This window comes from Lissotriton vulgaris, chromosome 2_1, assembly GCF_964263255.1.
Source record: "Lissotriton vulgaris chromosome 2_1, aLisVul1.2, whole genome shotgun sequence".
NCBI classification, from domain to species: Eukaryota; Metazoa; Chordata; class Amphibia; order Caudata; family Salamandridae; genus Lissotriton; species Lissotriton vulgaris.
The window spans coordinates 1915629882-1915657346 of NC_141687.1; the positions used below are offsets into that span (position 1 = coordinate 1915629882).

At 42.6% G+C, this 27465-nt stretch overlaps 1 protein-coding gene across 1 annotated transcript in view; it reads right to left on the minus strand.

The window, feature by feature from the left end:
- SV2B (synaptic vesicle glycoprotein 2B) overlaps positions 1-27465 on the minus strand; it is a 281226-nt gene that overhangs the window by 7187 nt on the left and 246574 nt on the right. The window contains exons 10-11 of the mRNA XM_086958097.1: positions 8358-8558; positions 6760-6919 (exon numbers count right to left, since the gene is read on the minus strand). Coding sequence (XP_086814223.1) covers positions 6760-6919; positions 8358-8558 — 361 coding nt within the window. The remainder of the gene's footprint in view (positions 1-6759; positions 6920-8357; positions 8559-27465) is intronic.

Sequence of the window (27465 nt, forward strand, 5' to 3'; positions counted from 1 at the left end):
GTCATCGAGAAGACCGTCAACAAACAGCTTGCCACCTTCCTCGAGACAAACGGATCCCTCAACCCCTCGCAGTCCGGGTTTCGGGCCAACCACAGCACAGAGACCGTCCTGATCGCAGCCACCGATGACATCAGAACCCTGATCGACAACGGGGAAACAGCGGCCCTCATCCTCCTGGACCTCTCCGCGGCATTCCACACCGTCTGCCACCGCACCCTAGTGAAGCGCCTCAGCAACATTGGAATCCGAGAGAAAGCGCTGAAGTGGATCATCTCTTTCCTCACCGGAAGAACCCAGAGAGTCCGCCTCCCTCCGTTCAGATCCGAGGCCACCGAAGTCATCTGCGGCGTACCACAAGGATCTTCACTCAGCCCAACCCTCTTCAACGTCTACATGAGCCCCCTCGCAGCCATCGCACGCCAGCACAACCTCAACATCATCTCCTACGCTGACGACACCCAGCTCATCCTCTCCCTCACCAACGACCCCACCACCGCCAGAGCCAACCTACACGAAGGGATGAAAGACGTCGCCGACTGGATGAGGAACAGCCGCCTTAAACTGAACTCAGACAAGACGGAACTCCTCATCCTGGGATCATCACCCTCCACCTGGGACGACTCCTGGTGGCCCCCGGCCCTGGGCACCGCTCCCAAACCAACGGACCACGCACACAACTTGGGCTTCATCCTGGACTCCTCCCTATCGATGACCAGACAAGTCAACGCCGTCTCATCCTCGTGCTTCAACACCCTGTGCATGCTGCGCAAAATCTTCAGATGGATCCCCACGGAAACCAGGAAAACTGTCACCCAGGCACTCGTCACCAGCCGACTGGACTACGGGAACACCCTCTACGCCGGAACCACGGCCAAACTTCAAAAAAGACTCCAACGCATCCAGAACGCCTCCGCACGACTCAACCTCGACATCCCCGACACAGCCACATCACCGGACACCTGAGAGACCTGCACTGGCTCCCCGTCAGCAAGAGAATCACGTTCAGACTCCTCACCAGCGCACACAAGGCTCTCCACAACCTGGGCCCCAAGTACCTCAACGACCGCATGAACTTCTACACGCCCACCCGCCAGCTACGATCGACCAACCACGCACTCGCCACAGTACCACGCATCTGCAGAACCACCGCCGGAGGAAGATCCTTCTCCTACCTGGTAGCCAAGACTTGGAACTCCCTCCCCACCCACCTCCGGTGAACCCAAGCCCATCTCTCCTTCAGGAAGCAGCTCAAGACCTGGCTGTTCGAGCAGTAACTTACCCCTCCCCCAGCGCCTTGAGACCCTCCCGGGTGAGTAGTGCGCTATACAAATGCTGTGATTGATTGATTCTAAACATCCCAGTCTCAACCACATCACCCAACACCTCAGCGAGCTCCACTGGCTCCCCATCAAGCTTCTAACTCACGCATACCAGGCCCTCCACAACATCGGTCCAGCATACCTAAACAACCACCTCTTCTTCAACGCACCCAAGAGAAACCTCTGATCAGCCGACTTCTCTCTGGACACCATCCCACGCATCTACAAGACCAGAAGGGGAGGAAAGTCCTTTTTCTACCTCGCAGCCAAGACCTGGAACAACCTTTCCCTCCACCTTAGGCAAAGCCCTACAATGCCCCAGTTAAGGAACAACCTTAATACCTGGCTTTTCGGATCAACCAAGCACTCAATTGAGCCCTCCCCACCACCCCCACCCCCAGTGCTTTGAGACCCTCACAGGTGAGTAGCTGCGCATTACAAAACTCAATTGATTAATTCGTTGATTACATGTAGCGAGATTGTTAGAACACGCTCAGAACATACCTAAGTCAAACATGCTAAATAGTTACACTGCAGCTGTGTTGAGAGAGACAGAGATCAGAGCAGAAACAGAGCTAGAGTCAAATTGGCAGATAGGAAGAAAGAGTAAGAGAAAGAGAAAGAAAGACAAAGAGAAACAGAAAAAGGCAAAGAAAGAACAGACGCGGTCCGTGCAGGTAAAAGTGGTGGGGCTGTGTAAGGGGGGATTTTGAGGGACGATGCAGGGAGAAAATGTATTAATTTATCAAATTTTCCCTCAGCATCGTCCCTCAAAATGCACCTTTACCCGGCTCCACCATTGTTACCTGCATGGACGGCGGCTGAGAAAGAAGTGAACTAGTGAAAGAAAAAATGAAATCTATACCATTTTTTGGCTGCTCTACTGGTGGCACTGTGAGCTTCTCCAGCATCACACGTCACTAGCGTTGGTTCCTGAGCTATATGTATAACCTTTAATAACCTAATGAGAGTTCACTGATGGCTCACTTTTTGTCATCCAAGAAAACATCACAAAAAGTGTGTAGAGATATTGTTAGACCTGGCATCTTTGGCTTGGTGTCCCCTGTCTTTTTGCCTCTGCCTCCAGTATTTTTGATGCTGTGCTGGATTTCGATTTTTGCTGGTGTAGATTCTTTGGGCACTTTGCCCTTACTGATCAGGGTCAAAGTGCAAGTGCTCCCTGTGTAAATTATGATTGTAATTGGTTATCCATGATTGGCATATTTATATCACCAAGAAGTCCCTACTAAAGTGCACTGAGTGTGCCAGGGCTGGTGATACAAATGCTACTAGTGGGCCTGCAGCACTGATTGTGCCACCCACATGAGTTACCCTAAAATGGTGCCTCAGCCCTGCCACCACAGTGCCTGTGTGTAGTCTGTGAACTGCCATGTCCTCCTGGTCAGTGTCCCCACTGACCGGGCCTAACCCTTCCCTTTCCGTACACATTGATCACCCCTATGGAAGGCTTAAGGTACCCTCTTGGGCAGGGTGCAGTGTATGTGAAACGTAGAGCATGTGCTAGTGCAGGTGGCATGTTCTGGTAGTGAATTACATCCATTTTCGTTTTTCACTATTGTAAGGCTACCTTGCCCAAAGGCTATCATGGGGGATGCTGGCTACATTGGCTACCAGCATATCCTCCCGTAGGAGCAAGGTAGGACATAAAAGTCTGGTATCCCTGAACTCAGAATTTAATAACACATCTTTTAGGAAAGGTTGTTTTTAAATCCTGTGTTTGAGATCAGCGCTTTTAGAAAGTTGCTTTTCTCTTGTCTGACCTTTCTGTGTACCTTGGCCTGCTTGTGAACTGACTGTCTGATTTGAGGGTGACAGGGGCTGGAGAGCCCCCGGAGGCTGGCTGAGTCAGCCCTAGGCTGAATGACTACATCTGCATCTTGAGTGGTGGGAAGGGATAGCACCTGGAGCTGAATAGGGCTGTGCCTGCCTTCCACAGTGCTGGCTCCACCTCCTGCTGGGCGGCTGACGACCCTGCCCCTCTCTCTGAAAGAAAAGAGAAGCCAGGAAAACAAAGTGCTCAAGGAACACCCAGAACTGGTTCAGACCAGGCCCAGAGCACTCCTGCACAAAGGGAACAAAGACTTTTAGGGGTATAAGTACAGGACCCCAGACTACAGAAAATTAGATAATCCTGGAATCAAGAAGGAACCTCTGCCATGGAGAAAGCTGGAAGACTGAAGAAGGAAGACTGTTCTGCTGGTGCTTTGCTGGACTGACCTGCAGTTGCTTTGCTGCCAAGGAGAGGGGAAGGACTTTGCTTTGTGCTGTATCCCCTTGCTTGAAGGAATCTCCAAGGGCCTGAAGAAGAGCTGGCTCCCTGTTAAGAAGTCCCAGGAACAAAAGGACTTCACCCCCAACTTCCCTGAACTCTGCTGAGAGAGTTCTGTCCTTCCTAGAGTGCTTGGGCCAGTTGTGGTGCCTCTGGAAGTTGTACCTGAGTTGGGAAGCTGGAAACCAAGATTTTAAAGACTTTCGGCAAGTTTTAATGCATTGCTCGCTTGCGGAGTGCATCCCCGTCAGTGCGAGGAAATTCCGGCCACTACCCCCGAGATCATCACAGCGCCTGTTGCCGCTGCAAGAGTCGTCGCATCCTTCGTTAGCGGAACGCACCCGTCTGGTGCGGGAAGATGACCATCTCTGCGGGTATCGTCGCAAAGCCTGTCGTCACTGGATGAGATCGTCACACTGCTTGCTTGCGGACCACATTACGTCATTGCGAGAGTAGTCGCAGAGCCATCGCATCGAGGACCGCAAAAGTAGAGGATAGACGCTGAGACGCGCATCGTCGCTGCACCGGAGATCATCGCCACCCCGAAGATCATCGCATCGTACCTTTTGCGAGCCACTTTCACTGAAACCTGTGCACCGGAATCCACGCAAAGTATCGCATCCCTCTCCATACAGACCGGAGTCATCGCTACATGCCCACTGCATCCAGCAGGGTTGTCGCATCACCTCCCCAGGGTATCAGGAGTGACGCATCGCTTGCTTTTTAAACCTATAGCTTTTCACTTGGAACTTTTGGCGCATATAAAGGTACTCTTGGCTAAAACGTGACGCAACTATTGATTATTTTAACCGAACCTTAAGAACTCATTTGAAACCATATTCTTGAACTGTGTATTATGGATTTTTGTTGTTTTGGTCTTGTGTACTTTAGATTAAATACCTTTATTTTTCTAAACTGTTGTGACTGCTCAACCAACAATTGCAATAATACTACCTTGAAATGTTTATTTATCTTTCTTCTTAATTTACATCACGTAACTTTTGATTCCATGCATTGAAGGGTAACGTGCAATGTAGCTCGCTAATGTTTCAGACCTGTGAGTCTGTTTACTGTGTTTATGAACATGTGACCGTATTTAACTCACTCTTACACAAACACCCACGCTCGTGATCAAGAGGGATTATCCTCGAAACGCGTCGAGTGGGGCCTTAATAAAGCTCGTATTTCTGCATTAGCTGGCCCGGACTTTCCTTTTTTCAAATCTGATCCTTGGACCAAGTTTGGTATCTTTGGAGACTCGCTATCCCGTCAGGGCCTGCCGCCGAAAGTGGCAGGGGTTCAGAGCGACAGTTAGCTTTGGATATATATATCATCAGTGATGTCATGAGTGATGTCACTGACCATGTCATGAGTGATGTAATATGTGACGTCATCAGCAGTGCATTGCACGTGCAAGTTATAGTGAGTCCAACTAACTAAATTTCAATGGTTTTATGCGAGTAAAAATTTCCACCTAACTATAACTGGTGTGAAACCTATGGTTTTTTCAGTGAATTTAATAGGTTTTTTAAATGCTAATTCCTAACTATAACTGGTGTGTAACCTATGGTTTTTTCAGTGAATATATATATATATATATATATATATATATATATCCGGTAAGCATCCCTCCAAAATAAAAGATCAGAGGCCGGCAGGGGCAAACAGTGCAGAAATCCTTTATTTCAGACCTCTCAGCAGCGGCAGATGCATTTCGGCACACTTGCCTTCTTCAGTGCCCTGTGCTGTTAGGAAACACCCCCATAGTACTCGTCCTGTGTGAAATACCCACTGGTCACTGTGTCCCCTCCCCCTGATGACGTCATCACACCAATAGGAGTTCAACTATATAAAATTTCTATGGCAAAATGAAACCCCTCATTTTGTTCCTTTTCAAATTAAATGTATTAAGTGTTACCACTTTATTCCAATCAAGATGACTTCAGGTGTGCCATACTTTTGTCATAAGTAAGACTGTTAGCGTTCTAGTTGTTCTTTAGAAGGCTCTGGGACATTCTGTCATTGGGCTATACTTGGGCTACATCTGGCTGATATTTGGGCTACATTTGGGCTCTTTTGTCTCTGGTGGCCATCTTGGGAGACTGCATATCAGAATTTTTTTAATGAAATATAAGAGGATTTGAGAAGTCACTCAAAATGTGCCCTAATTTTTCATTCTTCAGTACTAATCATAATTTCTATGGCAAAATGAACCCCCTCAATTTGTTCCTTTGCAAATTAAATGTTTTAAGTGTTAACACTTTATTCCAATCAAGATGACTTCAGGTGTGCCATACTTTTGTCATTAGTAAGACTGTTAGCGCTCTAGTTGTTCTTTAGAACACTCTGGGACATTCTGTCATTGGGCTACATCTGGCTGATATTTGGGCTACATTTGTTTTTTTTGTCTCTGGTGGCCATCTTTGGGCTACATTGGGCTACATTAGGCTACATTGGGCTACATTTGGGCTCTAACATATATATAGCCCAATGTAGCCCAATATATATTTTTTCAAAGTTAATTTTCGTAAAAACCACTAGAGCATATATCTTGAGACATAGCAAAGGCACATCGGGGTACCAGTCCCTACAATTTTGCCAAGTTTGGTGGAAATCCATTCAGCCGTTTGGGCTAAAAGTGAGTTCGACCGCCCTATGGAAATTAACATGGAGAAAACACGTTTTGGGGCCCCCCTTTTATCTCGGCCCCCGCTTGACGAACCCCCCCACATTTTCAGGGAAGGAGTGTAGCGGGCCACAAACTTTGAGAAATTCGCGAAGATTCGTCCACCGGCGCCAAAGTTATTCCCAATAGAACTTCCTATGGAAAGTAGATCCTAACTATAACTACCTACTGGCGACCGCCAGTAGGTAATATATATATATATGTATATATATATATATCCAATGAAATTCGATCTCCTGAAGAAAGTGAATTTCCAGGCAAAGAAGCGGATACGGACCACAAAATCGGTGCAGGTGAATTTTATTCGGTGCAGTCAGTCGCCATGACCCGTTTATATTCTTACAATGTATGAAGCAAATTAGATCCAAAATGGGTGCTTCTGGTCTCAAAGAGTGCAAGGTCTTAATAGAACATCCTGAATTTGTGCCATATATGAAAAGTAAAAAACTGTGGGAAGATGATACCTTTTATCAGTCGGGTAGAGCTCCACAGTGATGACGTCCAGTGCATTCCAAGCTGCTATGCTCGCACCACAAAACAGACACTGCCAGCCGATCATTGCAGACTCACTGTTGCCAAAAAACAGAAAGAAGCAGCACACTGCGGATATCAACATGGACCCACCTGGAACATAAAAGGGGAAGGGGCACATGGTTTCAATGCATTATTAGCACTTCCGGCTTTCTACACGAAGGCTCGAAAGACAGTGTAGTCATGAAACAACCGAACCACCCGTTAAATATGAGTCCCGTTCTTTGATAAATACAATTGTTCATTTTAACTCTACAATCGATCAAATAAAAATGGTCCTCAGGGTTTACATAATCCTCGCTATAAAGCAATGTGCGAGATTCGTTTGATGAAATGACCCTGTATTAAGTTGTGTATTTTTATTTAATTGTTTATCTTTCTTCTTTTTTAATTGAACTAAAATCGTGGTTAAAACCACAACCAAAAAAATCCATTGTTACAAAATCAACTAGAAACACATAGTGTAATTGTGTACATTCATGTTAACACTGTTGATGTCTTGAATTATGGTTTGTGGCATTGCAGAGATAACATCTCCTTCATATGTTTAGATTGTCTTACTTCACGTAGTTGACACGGATCTTCTGAAACATTATTTCTTCTGAACTAGAGATTGCCAACGCCAGCTAAATATAGCTCTCCACATGAATTTAAATTGATACAAATCAAGGTATTGCTACTTGGGCAATATCAGGATAGTTGTTGTGAAACATTACTGGCATAGTATAAATGTGTATTCATACGAATGCGTTTGTGTACCACTTCTTATTTAGCAATATAGTCAAAAGTGCAAATGAAAAATAAAAGCCATCATATCCAACATATTGTTGGATTCCTAATTCAGTTTTATCTATCTGAAGAATGAAACTTACAATTGTGCAAGTATTTGTTTTTCAATTCGATATTTGTATACCAATAGAAAATAACAAATGTCCTCAAATAGTCCCAGTGCATTTATATTTCTCTCTTACAAGTTTTTCCACTGACACACAGCGAAATTATCATCATGTGCCAGGTTAACACAATTCCACTCAAGCGGGAGGGAGGAGACTGCAAATGTACATCTCCTATGATGCGATGTACTTGTTAGGCCCTGAGATAGAACTTTTGCAAAGACCCCTCAACAGGGACCAATGACAGCCTCTATAACTCTAATTGGTAGAGAACAAGGAAGTGTGTCGCTGTACCGAGGAACCCATGTCCCCAGCCACTGATGTGGACATCTGTCCTGCTGAGGAAGCCACATCTTTGTGTTTGTGTTTAGGGAAAGGAAGCACATAAAACCTTGTGCCTCTGTACATCTGGCTAAAGAGCTCTTACTGCTATGTGTTTACTTTTCAGCAGGCCTAGGGTCAATCCTTCACATGGCATATAATGGTCACGAATTTCATCCCTGTCTGTTTGTAGATTGCCTTCACATACCTGCTGGTTCATTATAAATCTACCTATGGTTCACTGTGGAATCAATCCAAATAAAAATCTCAATAAGTATAAATAAACAGGCTTTAGATTCATAAAATAGCTAACTCACCAATCATCTTTATGCGCCCAATTTTGTCCATTAAAAGTGCAGAGACAATGTTTCCAGGCAAAACAGACAAGCTTCCTAAAAAACTGACCAAGTAAATTAGAAAATCATTGTCTTCCTCAAAGTCAAGATGGCAGCCCTCTTTCTGATCCAAGAAGGTGCTGTTAATGAACCTGCAGTCGATGAATTTGTGAATATAAAGATCTGAAAAGAAAGAAAAATATGACAACTAGTTAGCCAAGAAATAAATACCTAAAGATTTGAATATTCCAGGATGTGTAGAATTTGAGAAGGCTTGAGAGACCGTAATTTAAGTTTGCTACAACCACCATTCATGGAAATAAAAAAATTGATTTACATATGCCAGTAAACACAATTGCTGTCTTCCCACTTAGCTAGAACAACAGTTTTAATCATTAAGCCTCATGAGTAACATGCCAGCTCTTTTGTCTATCTTAATGATAATTCATCGGTTAAGAGACTTTTGGGCTTATTTACAAGGCCCATGCGCCACTTTTGCGTCATTTTTAACATGGGAAAAGTGACGCAAAAGTGGCGCAAGGGGCTTGTAAATATGCCCCTTTGGATTTTAGGATTCTTTCCTATTGCAACTCTTTTATCCAACAGTTTCTAAGTACCTCAGTTTCATCCCTGCTCGACTCCGCATCCTCTCGTCCTTTCAAATGAATTACAACCTACTCTTTCTTGTTGACAGATCTGTTCTCACAAGAATAGTCAACAATGAAATCGTAAATCACTGGAACTTACGGGGAGGTTTGTTGGCCAGTAGTTTCTGTGTAATGAAAATGCCACTATGCCACTTTTGATAAACAATACCTTTAAAATATTTGCAAAACGATAAACCACATTAGCTCATATAAATGTATCTTTGCACACACAACCACAAGTGAAGACTATATTTGTTTATAACCTAAATAACCTAAGTAGAACAGTTTCTACAGACTCATCATAACTGTGTTTTAGATTCAGCAAGCCATAAATATTTTTCTGCCTATTCCAAATGCAAGAGTGAGTAGAAAAGTAGATCAAAATTGAACAGAAAGGTGCCTTTTATTCACCTTAAGAGTATAGGCAATTCCCCCTAAACAGACAAATATGGCTTCCAGTGACACAAATTGAAAGGTCTTGATAATGAGGGCCTCGGGAATGCACAATGTATCTGTCCTTCAGTGGAATAGGAATATGGTATGGGAGTAGATAAGTTCCTGTCTGTCGTGGGCACAGCATGTAACGGAACCAAGAAGTTAATAAGGGAAAGTCACTAGGTGGTTTTGAAGTACATTTTTGGTAAGTATGAACCCTATGTGTTGTGAGGGTGAGAGACTGATGTTTAAGTTCTGTGTGTAGCTGTTTTAGGCCCTAAACTCTGCAATTCTAGGCTTTTTATTACGTGTTTATTGTATTAGAGGAAGGTATCGACCACACGTGGTAAATACTATTACTCCTAGATGAGGTATTTACCATGTGTGATAAATACCTCCTATTCTGAGTTTTCAAATGGGAAATGAGGAATAACATGCAGGATCGTTTGTAACACACTGAGGGGCATATGTACAAGCCCCTATCGCCACAGGAATGTCACTTTTTCTGACGTTCCTGTGGCAATAGGGGCTTTGCCTTATTTACAACGCAGCGTTAAGCCACTTAATGTGGATTAACACTGCCTTGTAAATAAGGCTCCCTTTCACGCTATGCTTTGGGTGAAAAGGGTGGGCAGTGGATGTTGGGTGGGCATTCCACCGCAACACCCATTGATTCTGAAGCTGCGCCATAGTTACAAGGGTGGAGTAAATAGGAGGCAGCACCAAAATGAAGCCTAGGGAAAACCTGGTCTTAACTTGCCGAAACGAAGAGAAATGCTTTATTTCTGCTCGTTTTTGCTTTTTGCATGTGTGGTTCCTTCTGCAGCACACATGGAAAAAGCAAAATGCCTTGGATTGTTTATGTGTAGGAAAGTGTCCCTTCCAGCACATAAACAAACTTTAAAAAAAAGGACATTTAGTAACTTTCATGTGTACTGCATAAAACAGCACACATAGAAGTGGCAAAACAGCATTTAATAATTGTTTATGTGCAGGAAGACACACCTTCTTACACATAAGCAATCTTCCCCTGTACGAGACACCCCTGCACTATGGTGCAAGAGTGCCTGCATTGGCTCTAGGCAGCTAAGTGGAGCGCCAGCGAAAGCGGAACCGCAAGGTTGCACCATATTCTTGTTAATACGGTGCAGCCTTGAGTTTCTGAAGTGGTGAAATGAGACATTAAGCCATGACACCTCACTCCGCTACTTCTTTTTACATATGCCCTAGAATTCCACATTTTTTGCCTTCTTTTCTGGGACCTTTACCCAATAAAGTTCTGTAGATTTGCCCTGTAGGAATTTATCAGAGAACAACTGTGAGTGTATGATAATTATCTCATAACTCATAATTCTGATAACAGTAAACATCAGGAATTTGTCCCTTAACTCGTAAAGATGGCATACATTTTTTTTGTAAACATATGGTTAATGATTAAGTATAATAACCCTACCATTTTGAAATTTGTTATCATATCATTTTCCTGTTTATTTGAATTTTTTCATTTGATTATTTGATTACTCTTCAATGTAAATCATAAATCATCACAATCAATTCATGATTACAAAAATGACTCTAATCATGCATTGTATTTTACATCATACAGGTATCATTAACATTTGTCGGCGATTGTTGTAATGGTTGGCCCGATTCATTTCGGGACCGATGTCCCTTCTTCAGGGACCTCTGTGGAAAAATAGTGAACATTAATATATTAAAACTACATTTTACACTTGATTAAATGTTTCAACTTATACATATGAAAGCCACTTAAAGGTTTTGGGTACACCACCTTTGTTGCATGTTTTTTACAATTCATGACTTCTTCATTTCAATTCTGTTTGGTCTTTACATACAAAAAAACTTCTTGCGCTCATGTATAACGTATGTAAAAGTCTAGGATGTATCTTAGGGTTATGTAATGCTGAATGGAGCAAAGGAAATAATAAGTTCATATTTCCTGATATTAAAACTTCAAAACAGTATGAACAACATGAGTTTAAATGAAGCACTCACTTATTTAAATTTCGTGAACACTCTCGTTAAGGAGTCGCAATGACTACAGCCTTACTCGTGTCTGTAAATGAAAGGAATGAATGGGCTGGTGAGGCCAAACTAAGGTCAAAACGCCATGATTTGTCACGCATTAATCAATAACAATGAGATTAAATATCCATATCTCAAGTGCGATTTATGGTGATCGAAAAAGTAGAAACCAGAGAAGGGACTGACAGTCGCAAGATCTTATCCCAAAGGGAAGTCACAAGGGCTGTTTAGGCTGCACAACCACAATTGGCTATGCCTGGAATTAGTCCAGTGGCCATTAATGCAGTCATGGGTAAGGTTCCCAGGAGACAAGAAGAGATTCCGTTCTAGACTGCACAAAAAACAAGTCAGCTTGACTAAGTGTTTTACCATACGCGACCCTAAGAAAAGCATAGAATTCTCACAATATGCTTGTCAATGAGGGATGGCTCCCTAAAAGACTGCGCCATATAGGGCAGAGTTAGAGCCGCAGTATATACTAAAACACACGGTACACCCATATAAGCTGTTTTTCATGAGGTGCTCAAACAGATGGAAAATGAGGAACGCGGCAGCCCCTGCCCTGGATTTGGGGATGAAACCGATGGGCAATTTTGCCGCAGTATTTGCAAAAATGTTAAACAATATAAAAGGGGAAACAGCAGCGTTGGCTACACGCCAGTGACATTCGCAGGTTGCTCTGGGAGACCAGGAGTGCGAATTACCTAAAATTGAGGAAACCTATGCATTAATAGGCAGAGATAATTTGGGTGCAAGACCTCTTAAACCACAGATTAAGGGTAATCCTGAAAAGGATAACTCAAACACAGCACATATGTTTTCTAAGAAGACATGGGATGATTAGAAAAAAAAGAAAAGACTAAAACATATAATGGACCTCCTCACTAGGAGTCGTCGGACAAGCAATACAATCTGCACAACCTTGATACAATTAAAATTCCTGATAGATATCAAGATATGGATACACGTCAATCTCGTTCCTTTCACAAGTCATCTGAGAAAGTCTTGGTGAGAGCATGATGGTCAGAGAACAGATCCGAGGAGTATGTGAAACCAAAGAAGGACCCACAACGCTCTTCTGACTTCATAATAAAAAAGGAAGAAAACCCTACACAGTCCAAGCATCAATTAAAAAAGAAGAAGGCATGAGGCATCAAAGTAAAGCATGCCACGGATATTGAGGACATTGCTTCTGAACAGGGAGTGTGCTCTGACCATGCTTGAGAAAAGAACTGAATAAATGTCAATACTGCTACCTTGCTCCTACTCATTCTTTAGAGAGGCCATATTGAAATTCCAACAACATGCACCATAGACTTCTTTTTCTGTCTGAAATACATCTTTTTCTTTTATTTGTTTTATTCACATATCAAAATGTAACATTTTGTGCAAATCCATCAATCTTTTACCATTACACCTACACAAAACTCCTATTTGATAAAATATTCAACATCCATCTACCATTCTTCCATTTATACAGTCTCATATTCTCTTCATACTGTGTTCTCACTCATTCATTCACCACACACAAAACATTCGCCTTAAATTTTTACATTTCTTCTTGAAAGTTATTGACCTTTTTCAATTGTAAGCCATAGGACTTAATTTTACCACATATATATATTTATATATATATATATATATATATATATATATATATATATAGTGTGTGTTACTTTTGTGTGTGTGTATATATATATATATATATATATATATATATATATATATATATATATATATATATATATATATATATATATATATATATATATATCCAAAAAATACCGTCATTAGTCGTTCGTATGACAGAGAGTCGAGGCCCCGTTCAGCTTTGTTTAAGTGATTTTTTTCGGCAACAACACATATATATATATATATATCCAAGCTACGAACATCTCAGGATCCTTAGTCCATAAAGAAAGTAGCACACGCAGGGGGTAGTTCCACAAATGATTTATTACGGGAACTGACAGTTGCTGTCAGTTCCCGTAATAAATCTTTTGTGGAACTACCCCCTGCGTGTGCTACTTTCTTTATGGACTAAGGATCCTGAGATGTTCGTAGCTTGCATTAATTAAACGGGTACACCCCCGTTGTGTGTGCACCCGCTCACGTGTGCAGCCGGCTGGTGTTTGGAAGCTATTATATATATATAATATATATATCTATATATATATATATATATATAGATAGATATATATATATATATATATATATATATATATATATATATATATATATATATATATATATATATATATATATATATATATATATATATATATATATATACACACACACACACAAAAGTAACACAGTTTGAACTTTCTTTGATCCTCTTATGGCTGAAACAACAAACTGGTCTACGCGTTTTGAACTCTTTCCAATTTGTAGAGTTCTCCTCAGGACCATGCAGCTGAAAAACAAACAAAAATGGTCCTAAATTCACTCTAGATACCCAGATGTTCCCCTGTTCACACTTATAGGTCAGTACCACTTACCTTAACTTAGTCTAGCTGTTCCGAAATAACAAAAAAACAATGTTGGTGCCTGTATCTAAAAACAGAGAAGAAACTCCTCCAATTGGACCATCCATCCTATTAATGCCAATTACAACACCACTCTATGTTCATGAATCTATGGACCCTAGCGGAAGACAAGCATAGACTTGCATTCTGGTCTCACGACGCTCATCTCGCTTGGACTGTTGATTGTCCTTTTGGCGGCGCCTACAAACAACATAGACAAACTATTGAAATCCACATATCTTTATCTATACTGTATGTGAGTGCGTAATCGTATGGCACATTTACTCACTTGACTCGAGGCTTCACTCCTCCACTGCTCGTTTTTGGATTCATGTGTGTTCATATTTAAATACTCAAGGGGAACTAACCTGCAATTGAAATTACACCGCTTTAGCTACTGTTGTAACCGTTGTTTGGCTCCATCAAAAGCTGCGGGAGGAAGGTTCAGGTGAGGTGTTTACCTTTTTTGCAGTTTTCTTGTCCAAACGATACCAGGACGTGTAATGGCTTCCGCATTCTCCGAAGTGGTGCACGTTACCGGAAGGCAAGGTCTTGCATGTTTAAACCATGATGTACTTCTGGAAGTAGCGATGTCTGTGAGTTGAAGTGTCTTTGTCCGTGTCCATCTATTGTATACACTCCCCACTGTCTGTTGTTAGATGCCATAATTTCAATCAGGGTCAATCATTTCTATTTCGGTACTGCTCCCGTGTATAAAAAATTGCTTTATTAATGTAGCGCAGCCTTGCGCAATTCCGTCGTATCGTTGAACAGGCCGAGGGGCTCCTTGGGATCTGTAGTGTTTTTTCAAACATCACAACATAATCAATCAGTAATAGTCACCTGGCGGTTCCTATGCGTCTTTTTTATTTTGGATGCCCTCGCAATGTGTGGCACCTCCTTTTAATAATGGAAAATCAGGTGTGATTATGTTGAATATTACTATTACTGATCAAGATTGTACTTATAGTCTATTTGTTTCACAAGTAGCACCTTCCTATTGGTGGTCGAAATTTCACTGTGGTTGAGATGCATTGTATTTTTCAATATAACGTTATTGTTCCTTTGAGGCTGTGAACAAACCAGAGATAAAATCATTGCACACTCCTCTCTTTTTTTGAATGCTTATGGCCCAAGTCAAATTTTTGGTGGTGTTCTCTGTCAGTGGTGCGGCCATGTTCTGTAATACTCTAATCTCTTCCTACTATACATTGAGACGCAAACCGATGTATAATTGTGTCTTTTTTGTACAACAGTAGTCGTACTATCTAATTGCGTTCACCAGTTTTAACTGTTGGACCTATAAGTTTTGGAATCATCCTTTTTGGGCTCGTGATGCACACATATAAAATTCTTGCAGACGGCAGATGCTATATGTCTGTGAGTCACTTTTATTTTAATATTCGTACTGCTTCTTGTCCTTTCCGGGTAGCGGGCTTGGTCTCTTATCTGAATTCTTTTAGTGTCTGGCTCGTTTCGACTTTCAGCTTAGTTTATACATTTCTGAAAGTTCATTAAACCAATCTATGGCTCCATTGAATTTAACTATTAGCATTGCTTCTCTCCTGGGCAGCCTTTCTTCCATATCTCCCTTTCTGGGATCTTGTTCGACTTTGGAGATGATGGTCCTTATAAGATCTTTTTCTGTGTGGTTTTTCAACCTCCAGTGATTGAACTGCGGTGCAGTTTGGATGGTTTTTTTTATTCTAGATTAATGCTGAGAGATTTGTACTCTTACTTCTTGGTTGGTTTTGCCAATGTATAACATATTACACTGGCATCTTATTCCATACACGAAATTTCGTTATTTACAATTAGTGAAGGTCTCGTGTTTCCAATGGATTGTGTTATGTTCAAACAAGATTCCTTCTTCTGTGGTGGCACAACAGATACAGGTCCCACATTTATGGTGTCCTTGTATTGGAGAGAGGTTTACAAACTATCTCACTGTAACTTGTTTTGTTTGGGGCAGTGCTGCATGCACTATGTGGTTGGCAATACTGCGATCCTTTTTGAAGGCAAACAATAGTTTGTTGTACAGTGTCTGATTTAAATTCTTTACTAGATGCCAGTTCTGATTTATCACTTTCTTTAAAAGATTTGAATTTGGACAAAACATAGAAACACACACAATTCTGTCAATTGGAGGTTTTATTCTTTTCTCTAGAAGTACTTCTCTCGGGGTCCACCAGGTGCATTTCATTGCTCTTTTCAGTAGTTTTTTTTAAACTACTCGCTCTGTTAAATTTTCTGTTAACTTTTTGGCGTGCAACATATATTCATCTTTGTAGTGGCAATTCCTTCTTATTCTAAGGTATTGCCCATAAGGCAGGTTTTCCTTTAAATTCCTGGGATGATTACTTAGAAAATGCAGAGCCTTGTTGCGGTCTGATTGTTTTTTAAACAAAGTTGTAACCAGACCCCCTTCAGCAGGGTATACCTCTACATCTAGGAAAGACATTTTGGTCCTTGAATGATTTATGCTGTTGTGTGCAATTGTTCAGCCATTCATGAAATCTGCCTAGATTTTCCTCATTACCAGTCCATACCATAAAAACATTGTCAATATAACTAGTCCAATTTCCAATGAATTCTGAAAAGGGGTTATTGTCGTAGATGAATCTGTCTTCATATTTTGCCATGAATAACACGGCTAGGTCTGGGGCAAAGGGACACCCCATTGCTACTCCTCTCACTTAATATTAGAACTCCCCATTAAAGTTGAAATAATTGTTTCTGAGTGCAAAACTTGCCAGTTCCATAATGAATTCAGTGGGAACTTGTGTGGACCTTTCTTTACTTTCAATAAATGACGCAATCACTTCAAGACCTTCATACTGGGGAATCTGGGTATATAATGATACCATGTCTAGTGTATCTAGATGTTGTACATTTTCTTCGAATTCAATTGTTGTTAATTTATTTAGAAAGTCAGTTGTATCTCTCAAAAAAGATTTTACCTGAGCCATGAATGGTTTCAGAAAGTAATCAAAACATTTTGAGAATGGCTCCATAAGTGATTCACACCCTGAAACGATAGGTCTTCCGGGTGGTGATGTTTAATTTTTATGAACTTTAGGAAGCACATAAAACAGGGATCCTTGAGTTCTTGCTTTGTAGATGGTCGTATTCCTTTTTTCCCAAGAAACCTTGGGTATACCCCTTTTCCAGGATCAGATGAAGTTGGCTTTTCAGGTCTGGTGTTGGATCTTTTTAGCAATTTTTCTATAACACTTGATGTCTCCTAGTTGCCTCATGACTTCTGAGGTGTATTCCAAGGTGTCCCAGATGACAGTAGAACAACCTTTGTTGGCCTGTTTTATTATAATAGAAGTGTAATTTTTTATATTATTTAGGGCTTCCATTTCAGATTTAGATGTATTGGGGCAGCATTCGACAGATAGGGCACCCCCGAGCATTGCTGGAGCTGCATCGCGCTTGCGACGCAACTCCAGCAATGCGCCACCTTTACGGCACAGATGCGTTTTTGCATCATGGTGCGCCGCATTGTAAATGCAGCGCACCAAGGGTGGCGGAGCTGCGGCGCAAAATAACTGGTGCATCCCTGGGGATGCGCCAGTTATCATAAATCTGCCCCATTGTATTTGACCCATCTTTTTTTCTTTTCCATTGTTGTTATTGATGATAGTTTTTTCAAAGGTTAGCACCTCCTTTGGAATTTTATTAGTTTGTGGACAAAATACAGATTTCTTTCTTAGGCCTGTTATCTCTATGGTTTGGGTATATGGATTGTCAGCAAAAAAAGTTTTTTATCTTATTTTTCTGCAGAATTTCATTGCTTCTGTTTTTAACCTTACAAAATTGATGCTCTTTTCATCTTTTGTTAATGTTTTTTGTGACAGATTGTATATTGGTGATAATCTTAGTTCTTGTAGATCTGTTGACGGGTAGAAATTTCCCATGGTTGTTGGTTGTATCTTGAACGTCCCCGTGCTCTTTGTTGGCCTCTCCCTAAAAAAGGCACTTGTTGTTGCTGGAAGGACCCTCTTCAATTCATATTTCTCTGTGTGTCCGCGCTTTCTCCCTCACTGCCACCGACAAATATTAAGCCACGTGAGATGTACGTAATACCGATTGGATTCGATAATAACGAATCGGTATTAAACATAAGTTACCGACTTGAAATTACCGAAACAATGAATACCGAATCAGTAAAAACGATTCGGTAAAAAGCCCAAAAGTGCTATTTAGCTAACCTCGGTAAAACCGATTTTGGCCAAAATCGGTAATAACGATTCGGTATTTAGCACGTTTCAGGAGCATGTGGTAATCAGGAGCAGTCTATATAAACAGACCCAAAATGCATCAGTGTGAACACAATGGCAGGCCTCTATGTCATTGCAAGGCGGCTACGCCTGAGAGCAGCAGGAATGAGGATCTGGAGACGTGAGGAGCGGGTGTACAGATTACGCATCACTCGGTTCCAATTGACAGACCCAGAAATACATGAGAGATACAGATTGCACCCAGACACCATCCTGGAGCTAATACGGGACCTAAGACCCTATCTGGAGCATCAGACGCCAAGGGCCCATGCTATCCCCACCCATGTGCAGGTACTCTGCTGCCTGCAGCTCCTTGCATCAGGAAGTTTTCAGGGTGTGATAGCAGCAGTCGGTGGAGTGTCACAGAGCTGTCTATCCCGTTTCTTCAACACCTTCCTGGACGCCATGATGGACAGAATGAAACATTGCATTTCCTTCCCCAGTACACCGGCAGAGCTGCAGAGAACCAAGCTGGAGTTCTATCAAATTGCCCATTTCCCCCACGTGATTGGCTGCATCGATGGAACCCATATTCCCATCTGCCCACCTGCAGCAAGTGAATACATTTACAGAAACCGCAAATCCACCCACTCAATCAATGTTCAGGTGATCTGCAATGCCAAACACATAATAACAGACATCGTGGCAAAATACCCCGGGAGTAGCCACGATGCTTACATCTTTAGGAACAGTGGCATACATACACGTCTGCTTGCTGGTGAATTTGCCGACGGATACATACTAGGTAAGTAAATGTCACACACCCTGATGTACACCCTGGCACAAGCTGTTGGGCCCACCAATCAATGCCACTTACTTCTTTTCATAGGTGACAGCGCATATGCCCTCCGGCCGTATCTACTCACACCATATCTGAACCCACCCACCCGAAGGGAGAGTAAATACAATGTTGCACATAGGAGCACACGCAACGTGGTGGAGCGCACTTTTGGTTTGCTCAAAAGCAGATTCCGTTGCCTCCACAAAACAGGAGGTGCGCGCCTGTACAGCCCCATCAAATGTTGCAAGATAATTGCTACGTGTGCAATGCTACACAATCTGGCCACTAAAAAAGGAACAGCAGTGGAACTAACAGAGTCAGAGGACGAGGACGAAGACAACCCTCAACCAGAGCCCAGCGCGGCTGCTGCTGCTATTGACCATGATGGGAGACAGAGACGGGCAGAGATTACATCTAACTATTTCTGAGTGAGTAACGACACTGAGCCATTTCATGTTACATGTAGAGGTGTTTATTTGGCACACCTCCAGCATTGTGAGCATTGTCCAATTGGACATGGGTTACATCACCCATCACATGCATGTGGACAGCCATTGTCCTTCACTTCTTGCGTCCCCGTGTTGCACTCGCACGTTCCCCATCGACACTGTCTTGTGAGTTTGACCGTTCCTGTGCTGGTACGTTTCGCCCACTACACCTCCTGCACTCGGTGGGTGATGGTGTAATGCTACCACGGCTGGTAGCCTCCTCACTGTCCCCCCCCCCCTTCCATATTGGAGGCCTTAGCATTCTGCATGAGCTCCAGCACAGAGGTCATGGACACCATCCCCCTGGCCACATCCCTGCTGCAATGCGCCATCTCCTCCTGCATGGCGATGGACCGGCGACACATCAGTGATGTCGTAGCGGACAGCCGGTTCACCGACTTGGTATAGTCCTGGAGTCTCAGTCTCTCCCGGCGCATGCCAACACGGTCCTGCTCCAGCTGGCTGCGGAGGTTGTCCACCGAGGTAGCTACCCTCTCCATCCCTGCAGACAAATGCTCCCCCATCTTGTGCATATGTCTGTTAATGTTTGCCACCTCCCTGTGTAATTTCTTCATCTCCCTCCATTGCAGGCGCTGGACCTTCAGCATGTTGCCTTCCAGTCCAGCAAACACACTCTCACCCTGCTCAGATGCCACTGGACTGTCTGGCCTTGCCCTGCGGCGTCTTGATGTGAAGAGGGCGCCCTCGGATGCAGGACCAGCCCGCACCCTGTTGGATCTTTCTACGCTATGACTTCGTTGGCGCTGTCTGCCCTCCTCTGACGACTCCTCCATCTGCTGGAGGGTGATCACGGCATGCCTCCTGCGTGACAGTGGTGGTGATGGTGGTGGTGGTGGTGGTGGTGTTGGTGAACGTCGCAGTGGTGACTGAGTGAGAGGGGATTGCGGCCCTCCCTGGCGCAGTGGTGATGTCTGTGGTGGAGGATTGGCTGGCTGCGATGGCGCAGAGCTTGTGTTCCCTGCAGGCATGCTGTCTTCATCCTGTTCACTCCCCTCTGGCCTGGCTGACCTGCCTCTGCTGCCCTCAGCTGCACTGCGAGATGACTCGCCTGAAATGACACAAATGTAAATATACTCAATGCTCTGTCTGCATTGCCATTGCATTAAATTACATGCCAACAGTGCACAGTGGTTGTCCTGAACTATCCATTTCAGTTGCCATGCTATTGTGTTAGCTGCCTTGACAGTCCTGATCATGAGTTCACACTGACTACATCACCCAGAATGCATTGCAGGTAAGCAGTAAGACATGGTGTGGAGTGGGAGCACTTTTACCACTATGGGGGTTGGGGTTGGGGAGGGGGTAGGGCAGCATGCTGGGCATGCTTCTTACCTTGTTTTCTAGCTGCTCTGGCAGAGCTGTCTGCGTCTCCTATGCCACTCACACTCTCCCGCTGGATGGTGGACTCCACCATCTGTTCCAGTGGTGTTGGTACTGGTGCTCGATTTTTTCCTCCACCAGTTTTCCCTGCCAGCCTATGTCTCTCTGCCATCCTCTGTTTAGCAGTTTTTCTGAGGTCGCACCACCTCTTTCTGATGTCCTCTATGGTGCGCAGGGTCACACCTATGGCATTGATCTTGTCCCGTATGCCACTCCATATTTGCCTCTTCTGTGCCTCTGGCACTTGGTGGGACTGTGCTCCAAACAGCTTGTGGTAATCTTGGGTGACATCCTGGATCAGGATCTCAAGCTCCTTGTCGCTGAACTTGAGTTTCCTTTTTCTTTCACCTCCCTCCTTCTCCCTGTCCAGGCTTGCCATGCTTGTTCAGTGCTTATTCTTCCTTTCTTATGGCTGTGTTGCTGCTGGCTCCTCTGCTCTCCTGCCTGCCTGCCTGCCTCACAGTGAGCTCCAGGCCCTGTGCACCTGGCTGGGTGTGGCAACTTCCTGTTTGGGAAGTAATTGGGTGTGTCAGGATTGGCTGATTCACCAAAACGCTATTTTTTAAATTACCGATTCGGTATTACCGATTTTGGGTGTGGATTCGGTAACACCGATTCGGTAATAGCCTTTCGTTATGTATTTTTATTACCGATTTGTTCAAACTCGGTATTCAATACCGATTTGCAACGAATCGGTAATGTTTAACGAATTTTTACCTACATCACGTTTACCTCATTCTTAATACCGATTCTGTATAATTCGGTATTAAGGATTCGGTATTCGCGATTTACCTAATAATCTCTAAATTCTGATATCTTTGTCCACTTTCTCTAGTAAGGCCTTAGAGTCGGTTATCAGTTGGTTAGATTTAATTTCAGATTCCAGACTCTCTATTTCCTCTAGTTGTTGTTTTGAAATCCGTTGTGTGGTCTCCACTGTCAGGACTATCAGATCTCTGCTGCACTTGGTCTCTAGAAAGCTGTATTCTTTTTTATAAAGTGGATCCTCTATAAAAATCACTAGGACGTTCTTGATTTGCAGACCTCCTGGTATTGTGCCTGACCTCAAATGGTGTCATAGAAAGTGTCCATGAACTTCCGTTCTAATTAGTTTTTTCTTTAATCTCAACAATTTATCGGTCTCATTTTTGGCCATATTCAGGATGCCACTGCTCAATTTAACCAGCTAATACATCCACCATCAATAGTTTTTAACCTTGCCTTACTTTTCCATCATTAAAATTGTTCAGGACAGGTAAAGGCAATTTTAATATTCACTGTTTTTTGCACACTCACTGCACATTCTGCTGTAATCAGGCGTTGCAACACACCCAAGAGGCATTCGGCCCCTCGGGTGGGAACCTTATGATGAAGCAAGTGACCAATTAGGTTGGTGAGTGAGGGTTCTTTTTATAAACACAGTTGTGACTCCTTAGGTAAGCCCATTATTTGGAATCACTCTTTCGTTGTTTATTGATATACTGTAAGGGGACCAAGAGTGGGTCCATCATATTTTCCTTTCTCTCTCTCTTTTCTTAACAGTCCCTGTACAGTAACAGCAGACATGCCTTTTGATATCAGTGAATTTTTTAATGTTTTACAGGAACTGAATGACTTCCAAGGAGCACATAGCAATGTCCAAATGAAACATTTCGCCACTGATGACGTGAAGAAAGCACCAGCAACTCCTGTTTGGATTCCAAAGATCGGTGATATGGTCTGGGAGAAAATTGTGGTCAAGAAGGTATTTGGGCCATCCTACAGAGCACCTGTACCTGTCCTGGCAGTTGAATGTACAAAATTGTACTTTTACCATCCCTTGCTGGTAGCAAGCACAAAGGGATTTGTGTCTATAGATCTCATCAAACCATTTATGTGGCTGATTCTACATTACAGGCCCTGGGGCTCCTAGATAGTTACCTGTCACCTCTCACTACCCTACATAGGTCCTGTTGGAAGCTTTGAACAATGATGAAGCTTCTTCTCCCTGGCTGGGGACAAATAACACTGAAGTATCACTTCTTCCTGTTACATCAATAAATGCAATACAATCATCACATACGGAAACACAGATTTAAATTCTGCAAACAGACAATGATGGTGTCTACCATAATGTACTACCTTTAGTTTCATCTACCAGTTTTGCATAGCTTCACCAACCTCCTGAATTTTGTCCAAAAAGCCTCAGGCTACTTTATCAACTGTGATTCCTTCTTTTCGAATTCATCAGACCCAGATCCACCTTCACAAAGGGGACCTATTGAATGGCTAAAAAAAAATAGGAGCACAAGCATCATTGAAAATACTGGTCGCAAAAGGAACGATTCTGCAAATCGGCCCATTTACGACTGGTATTTTTGCATTTGGGATGCATCAACCCAAATTTTGCGATTACCTACATTATGAATGCATTTAGGAAATCGCAAATTACGATTCCCTAAATGCAATGCATCATGCACTTCCAAATTGTGATATCGCAATTTGGAATCAAAATTACCAACAACTTCAAGTTGATGGTAATTTGCAAAAACGATGAAAAATGCACAAAAGTGAATTTTTCAAAGTGTCATGTGTCGCACACACATGCCCTTGGGGCATAAGTGCGCGCCACATGTGCTCACATGTCAGTTTCAGGGATGCATCAGGGTGGCCTGTTGGTTCCCTAGCACCCTTGAAATTGCATGCACAATTTGCGAGTACCTATTGGGTCCTCACAAATGGGAAGCAATTCCGTAATTGCAAATTGCAATTTGCAATTCATACATTTTTTTAGCGATTCCTTCATGCATAAGGAATTGCGATTCCTAAATAGTGATTTCTAAAAAATCGCTATCACGGAATTGCAATTCCTTATGTTGATGCATGTGCCCCATAGTTTATCCCTCCATTGATATACATTTGGATTACAATTTAATTACTTTTCCTCTTCTTTTTGATTGGTTTTGTGACATCAAGCAAGTATTCCTCCTGCAGGATTTAATTACACACATGGGAACACTGCCCTACACCACCACAGGGTAGCTCGAAAACATTTGCATACTTTTCTGGCCAATATTCAGCAGACCCAGTGTTGTATTATTATAAATGTACACCTTCTCCATCTAAGAAAATTATGCTTCCTGATACAATGTTGATTTAGTCTCCATCTTTTAATTCCCAGTTGTGGACACAAGGGTATGACTTTTTGGGAGACACTATTGCTTTAAAAGTTATATGGGGGAAAGATTGGCAGATTCTGGGGAACAAGGCTTTAGTTAGAGCATGCCTTATACCACGTCAACTGATTTTTCTGAATAAAACTGTGCAGCAGACATCGTGTCTCTACCTAGCCAAAATAAATACACCAAATATTCCCACATTTGCATGTTGTGAGAATTGGCAACAGTTCACAAATTACAGGGAGGAAATGTTTAGCAACATGCTTAGAAATGGGACATACAATTCTTCACTTTCAAATCCAGAGGGATGGTTAGTCTGGTCATTAGATACTAATGGATGTCAGGCACGTTTTCAAGGGAACTGGAAGGGGTGTAGGATTAATAGGCCAGCCCCATGTTACGTGCAGACACAACATGCAGCCGTGGAAACAACATACAGCATTAGTAAGTTTTGCCTAAAGTAACTAAAACATATAACATTGTCTGAGGTGATACAGTACATGTCCCTTCTTTCTGATGACATGTGTCTACAGGATTTTTAGCTACGTAATTGAAAACCACGCCAACAATGCTTTCTGTATGAAATATATAGTGAAGTGTGGAAAGTTTCACAGCAGGAAGCTGCTGAGAGACTCCGTGAGATTGACAGAGTTAATTTAGAAAAAGCTCTAGCAGTAGTAGACAATGGTCTTACCACCTTATCCACTAGAATATCTTCTCTGGGTAACATGGTATCTTCTGATATCGGCATCATACAGAGTGATATGTCCTCTTTGCAACATCAGCAACCATAACTTAGGTCTATTATGCTACTAAGTTGGACTCTACAGATGCTCGTTCCTGTCACATCCCATGGAAGCACCTAAATGCCAGTAGCTTGTTTTTACTGTACAATTTGGCTAAAGAACAGACCACTGTGGCTAGGAAGGACACAACGTACACTATGTTACACATAGAAAAGTTGGAATAATGACCATTCACTTATCCAGAAATTCCATCAGCATATTGGTTAATATGCGTGTTTATTTCTCTGGCAATTTCAATGTTTCACTTTAAATACTATTTACAACACCATCAAGTGGGCAGATATGATGCACTAGGAGAGGGGTCTGAACATGAGCCATGAATCTTCCCTTTTATATACAGATTTAGGAATGGTACCATTGAAATATTTCGTACAGACTGCAAGAATACACTAGGCCAGGTGTCTCCAACCTTTTCTGTATTGAGAGCTACTTATGTCAATGAAATGCATTGACAGCTACTACTATTACTGCTGTATAATTTCTATGTTTTAATATGTATAATAATTCAACCAAGCAAAAGCTTTCTAATTTAATAAGCTGGGATGCACACCGGTGAGCTACTCAGTGGTAGTTGGAGTGCTACAGTTGCTCATGAGCTACTGGTTAGAGACCACTGCTCTATGACATTCTCTAGTTTGCAGGAAGGTTATGCTCCATGGAGCATGTAATGTGTCCAATGCAAACACTTTGTGTTTTCTGAAGGGTTCTCCAGCTGCTGTGATTCACCCAGCATTCAGATGCATTTCTAATGGCAGCTATTTGATTTTGAACGATCAAGGCTGCTTTGGGATGAGACCGGGAATTGCCTATCTGGTGGCGGTTTCTGTGGTTGTGACCTGTTGTGCACAAAAACTGATTCCACATTCCTGCACACTTAGGGATACAACAGTTTAGCCTTCGATTCAGGTTTCTAATGTGAACTTTGATGCTTTAAGTAGACTGAAAGCCTCTTTGTTTCAGAAGGATGTGGCCTTAACTTTTGCAATGGAGATATTTGATCTCTAGGTTGCAAGGTCTACCTCTGAGATACAGTTGTTACTCTGCACCAATTTCCCACATCATTTTGGGGATCTAGTGCACCACATTTTTAACATTTCTAATACTCACGCACACTTCTTTGAGACAATTAGCTCCAGGTTGGTCAGCACCTTCCACACGATCTCACGATCTTCGGAGTTATTCCATCTCTTATCCACTCCGTGTTTGAAAGCATTTTTGGAGGCTTATAGCTGATCCTGTTCCTGCTTATTGGGACTCTGAATTTATTAAATCTGCTCTGCAATGTATGTTGCAACACATGGCCTAATAGGGATAGCACTGCCACATGTGCTCCTGTGGTATGAGAGAATGTTACAGTTCACTGGCGCACCCTTGCTCCAATATCTAAACACTGACTAATTCTTGTCCTTTTGGTCTGTCTGGCTGCACAGCATGCAGCCTGTGTTCCTCTGTCTTTTGTGCACTTTCGAGTGAGCCTTCCTGTGATGTTTCAGCTCCTGGTGAATAATATCCTTCCTCATTCTCTGTGGATTTATTGCTGGAGGTTCCACCTTCGGCGACTGCTGAGTGGTTTGGATTTGAACATGTTTGCGTTATGCAGCTAGTGTGATTGGTACCACCGGGAACATTGTCTGTGGTTGCTTGAAACAGTAATGTTTCGTCTACTACTTGGAACATTTAAACAATTTGACAGTTTCGAGCAATGCAGATTTTTCTTTTAATTTGGCCCTGTTTTTCACTGTTCTAAATTACTTTTAAATAGTATCTTTTTGTTGTGCTTTTATATTGATTTTGATGCAATTTGGTTTTCTGTATGCCTTTATTATTAAAGTGTACAATACTTTTTAAGATTTTAGGTTTCCATGGCCGTATCTTTTTTATCATGCTTTTAAGGAAGCTTTTATTCACCTAACGTTTAAGGAGTTGGTGTCATAAGGTCACATTTAGGCCCGAGCAGGTACACCGCAATTTTATATGATCACGTTTTGCTATTTTTTCTTAAACGCTGACATTTTACACACATTTGCTTGCATGCCTGTGCAGAATAATATTCTCTGAAATGGCTTTGCTTACATTTACACTTTTTTATAAGCATATTATCGAGTGCCTTGAACATTCTGTACAAAGGCTAAGTTCACTACGCAAAATGATGTTGTTTGTTATTGTCTGCCCAGCGAATGAGCTATTGCGAAAGGATCAACAATAGTGGCCTTACTGGGGCTTTGGCATGATTACATGAGTGAAGTTTATTATACAAAGGGAGGCATTGCCACGGAGGCGACCAAGATGGCTGCCTCCGCTTGAAGCTCCGCCGGTCGGGCTTCCTAAATACACATTTATCATGGAATAAAGCCATCCTGCACTCAGCAGACTTCCTCCATCCTACATGAACGTCCGAAGCAGCTGTCTGGAGCCCCGCTAGACATCTGCGGTGACGAGGGGAGCGAGTATGGTGGAGGTGATTGAGGGCCTGCCCGCCCTCTTCTCGTAAGAACAAAACTGCGCCCGGCTCCG